Below are 4,036 nucleotides of genomic sequence, written 5' to 3'. Positions count from 1 at the left end.
CCAGAAACTACCTTCCTAACTAGTTTGTGAGAACTAATCACACTCTCAAATCCATTCCTGGTGCTGTGTTTCCCCACATTTTAGTATCATCTGGTGTCACTTACTAACACATCTCTCCTCTCTCTAGAATTCTTGAAGGTGTGAGGTGGGGCACTGTCCTTTCTTGCATCATTTTCATAGTAGGTTTTTATTTACTATCCAATTATGGAATTCTACTCTTAGAAACCTGAACCAGAATGAGTCATGGAATTGAAATTTAAGAATACTCAATTTCTGGTGTCCTGATGTACTAGTAGCTAGATGTATAAGTCCATTTGAAGATAGAATAGGTTGAGGCTTAGAAGAGGCTCTGTAGTGACTAGGCAAAACTAGATCAATACCCTCTATTGTAAGTGAAAATCCTTCTAGAATCAATCCCATATTTTTGTATATGTTGATGAGGCTCACTGTGATGAAACTAACTGCATGTAAAGATTTATATAGGTACTTTATACTTTAATGCATAGACTGAGAAATATGTAAAATAGGCAGGTATACTCAATTCATCAAGAGCAGAATATTAATGCCAAAAATCCCAGAAAGAACTCAAAGCTCTTGGCATATAATGAACCATAATGAATGGATGATAATTGGTTAAATTCAAATAAATGCTTTTGTGGTATATGAGATCTCCATGAGGGGAAATTATATGTTGTAGGTCTTGGGTATGGAAAATGAAAAGTAGTGCATTGGGATCAGTCATGCTGCCTTCCCACTATGGCTCAGTGAGCATGAAACATGCAAAGGAACAGCCAGAGATTTCTTCTGCCTGAGAGTGTTGGGAGGGAAGAAAGGTACAGAAGTGAAGAGAGATGTTGTTTAATCACTCAAGTTTAAACCTGTTGCACTTCTTTCAGGATCCTCTCTTCATGGGATGGGATAGGCTTCAGATCATCCTCCCACCTGCTGTGTTTTCATAAGTACTTAAATTACCTTCATCCAAACTTCATTCCAAAACCTCATCCAAAGAAACAGATGAATTTCAATAACCCAATCCTTATGGGTTTAGCTTTCCAAAAGCAATTCTTCCAATTGTATTGAGTTTTCTTGTGCTAGGATCCTTGTTCCTTATCCTATCCCAGAATCATGCTCACCTTTGTCTGCAATCTGATTTGGAGTCTTTGAAGACTGATTATACAACCAAATGTCATTTTTTATCACTTAGCCAATTGTTTCTAAATTTTAATATTTTTGTAGGGATGGTTTGAGGTTGTCAAGACTTACTGAGAAGCTCATCATCACGTGCACATCAACAGTTATTCTGAGATGGAAATACCTAGAAATGAGAAACAGTATTTAGTTTAGAAGAATGCTACTCTAACAAAAAAAAATAATAATATCAAGTTTCATAAAGAACAAGAAAAACTTTGCTTTGTAAAAGGTTTTTTCGTGGGTGTCCTGATCAATATGCAGGTTCTTATTTGTATTTAAGAGACAGGCATTTATGAGTGGTTTTTCTTTTCCCTACTCTCAGTCTATTCTATATGGCAAGGTCCACCCACAGATTTGGAAATGGGGTTCACAAAAGGGGAATAAAATGAACATCTATTTATGAAGAAAAAGGATCTGGGTTTTATTTTCCGACTTTTCTTCCCATGAGATACAAGCTTTGTTCTAAATAAAGTCAGGTATCCTGAGCTGTTCATCAAACATTAGTGAGTACTTTTATCATGCATTGTGGATAACATCACACTCTAGGAATGCAGAAGTGATAAGGACAAGGACTCTGTCATTCAGAAACAGCTTACTAGCCAAGATAAAATATGTATCTAGGTCACCAGGACTTAGGACAGCAACAGATCTGTGAGAGAATCCACAGAATACAGAGGACATAGGACTCTGACATGACTATAAAATTAGGTAAGTCCTTTGGGGTGCAGGGTGGAAAGTTCATGCTGAAAGTTCAGTTCCATGTGCCAGGAGACAAGAAGGAACTTCCTCAGACTCTGGTCACAGACTGAAGACTGTTTTCCCTCTTTCATTCTACATTAACTCAGAAGCAGTCCTCATCCAGTTCCCATCCTGTCTTATCTCATAGGATTTGTGCAGTGTACTCACCTCTACGTAAGCCAGCCTGAAGGTTTCTCATTGATTGCTTACCCGAATTACCTTTGCAATGTGCCCCAGCTGTACACAGATGAGAAATCCTGCCCCGGGAATTATGAAATACCTAGATAGATCATTCACTTCATGACAGTCCTTCAATAACAAGTAGCCTGGAGGTTTCAACTGGAGGATGTATAAAATAGCATCATCCTCCCTGGTCCCATAAAACCTCAGGCTCCTCCGGGGGGGTGACTTGCCTACTTATCTTCTGGGACGGTAAGGCTATTTTGGGTTGAAGAGGCACTGGGTGTCACTTGCTAAGGCTTTGATAAGGAAGACTTGACCTTCTCTTTTGTCTCAGCAATTTGTTAAAGTAGGTAGGAACGATTTGTAGCAGGGAGAGGGAAAGATCTGGAAACACATGCCAAGAACCTTGAGATGATCTAACATGAAACAGGTCTAGAGGGAAAAAGAAACAGCAGATATATATCACATAGGCTTGAAAACCTGAGGCCAGAAACCAATTAATGTAAAAGCAGATGTGCTTGTTCTTTACACTTGAGCATGGTGGGCGTCAGCACTGAAAAAAAGGGGTCCTATTAGTTCAGGTAAGCTTATTGTTTCTTTTATAAGAGGATAAGTTACTAACTTGATAATTGACAAATTCTTAGAAATTCTCACAGAATTTACTCCTGATGTGCTCAACTGTGAGGCTACTGTTCTTCCTCCTGCGATAGTCTTCTCTGAGTTGCTAATGCTGGCTCCACTGCTGGCAGCCTCATATCTTGAGAAAAATGATTTACACTTCCAGTCTCTGATATTTCAGTATGTTCTTTTTTTTTCTTCCCCAGATTTAACGTTTTAGCTGAGTAATGTCACAGCAGAGGCAACAACCTTCAGAGCTCCCAAATGCTCCCAATTGTTCACCTCCCAAAGGCCCAAACCTCTGTCTGACTACCTGCTCAACATCTTGCGGGACTTCTTGTTCAGCAGGCTGTTCTTCCCACTCAAAAAGGCTGAAGCTTAGGAACACTGTTAGCCGCAAAAAAGTTCACCACCCACAACCTCGTTGTCTTAGAGGTGGTACCACCTACCACTGCAAAGAAGAAGAGTGCTAAAAAACCTGGGCACAAAGGAGGGTAAATAGCTACAGTGATGTTTCCACCTAAACTCATGAATTCAACCAGGAAGGTCAGACCCTCTACCTCTCTTGCCTAGAAAAACATTTCTTGTTTCTATCTTCAGCCCACCCATTCAGTTCAACAATAAAATTGATCATAGTGCATGGCTGTGAGTTCTGTGAGTTCTTGAGACCATGGTCAGAGATGCAAAGAACACTCAAGTGGGTTCTTCTCCTCACAGGGACAAGTTTCCAGGAATTTGTGTTTCAGCTCTCTGTAGTATCATAATAATACATTCATGTAGAACACCTATTGTATGCTGACCTTTGTGTTTAAAGATGCATGTGGGATATTTGACCTTTTGCTAGGAAATGTTATGATCCAGCAAGAGGAGGTATATTTCAGTTTAAATAACATAGATTAATAAAATTAATGTTTATTAAATATGTATTATTATGTTTCAAGTGTGTTTAAAAGAATTTAAACATAACAGGTTATATTTAAGAATGCACACAGACACACAGAGAGACAGACAGATGCACACACACACACATGCTTATATGTATACAATAGCAGTTAAAGAGCAAGGAAGGCATGAATTTGAAGGGGAGTGAGAAAGGGTAAATAAGAGGGTTCAGACTCCACTTTAGAGGCAGAAAAAGGAAGGGAGAAATTGTAATTAAATTGCTATCTCAAAAATAAACAACAACAAGTAACATTTAAAGGAAAAAATGTAGAGAAAATGAAGGGCAGCATTGTGCATCAGTGAGCACAATATTCTGAAGTTCAGATAGCACAAACCAACAGTTGTTTGTAAATCTTAGAGGGAG

At 38.8% G+C, this 4,036-nt stretch overlaps 1 protein-coding gene across 2 annotated transcripts; it reads left to right on the top strand.

Moving 5' to 3' along the window:
* The first annotated feature begins 1,833 nt into the window (after positions 1-1,833).
* Positions 1,834-3,533, top strand: Lce6a (late cornified envelope 6A). Of its 2 annotated transcripts, none has more exons than XM_076932094.1 (2): positions 1,834-1,899; positions 2,937-3,533. In XM_076932094.1, the coding sequence occupies exon 2, from the start codon at positions 2,958-2,960 to the stop codon at positions 3,201-3,203; it is 246 nt and encodes an 81-aa protein (XP_076788209.1). In that variant the 5' UTR covers positions 1,834-1,899; positions 2,937-2,957; the 3' UTR covers positions 3,204-3,533. The 2 variants fall into 2 exon arrangements, with proteins under 2 accessions (XP_076788209.1, XP_076788208.1); XM_076932093.1 differs by lacking the exon at positions 1,834-1,899 and adding an exon at positions 2,267-2,361 and having other exon boundaries at positions 2,937-3,532.
* The last annotated feature ends 503 nt before the right edge of the window (positions 3,534-4,036 follow it).

Source organism: Arvicanthis niloticus, chromosome 4 (genome assembly GCF_011762505.2).
Source record: "Arvicanthis niloticus isolate mArvNil1 chromosome 4, mArvNil1.pat.X, whole genome shotgun sequence".
Classification (NCBI taxonomy): domain Eukaryota; kingdom Metazoa; phylum Chordata; class Mammalia; order Rodentia; family Muridae; genus Arvicanthis; species Arvicanthis niloticus.
The sequence above is the reverse complement of the archived record's forward strand: the minus strand, read 5'-3'. Positions and strand labels throughout refer to the sequence as shown.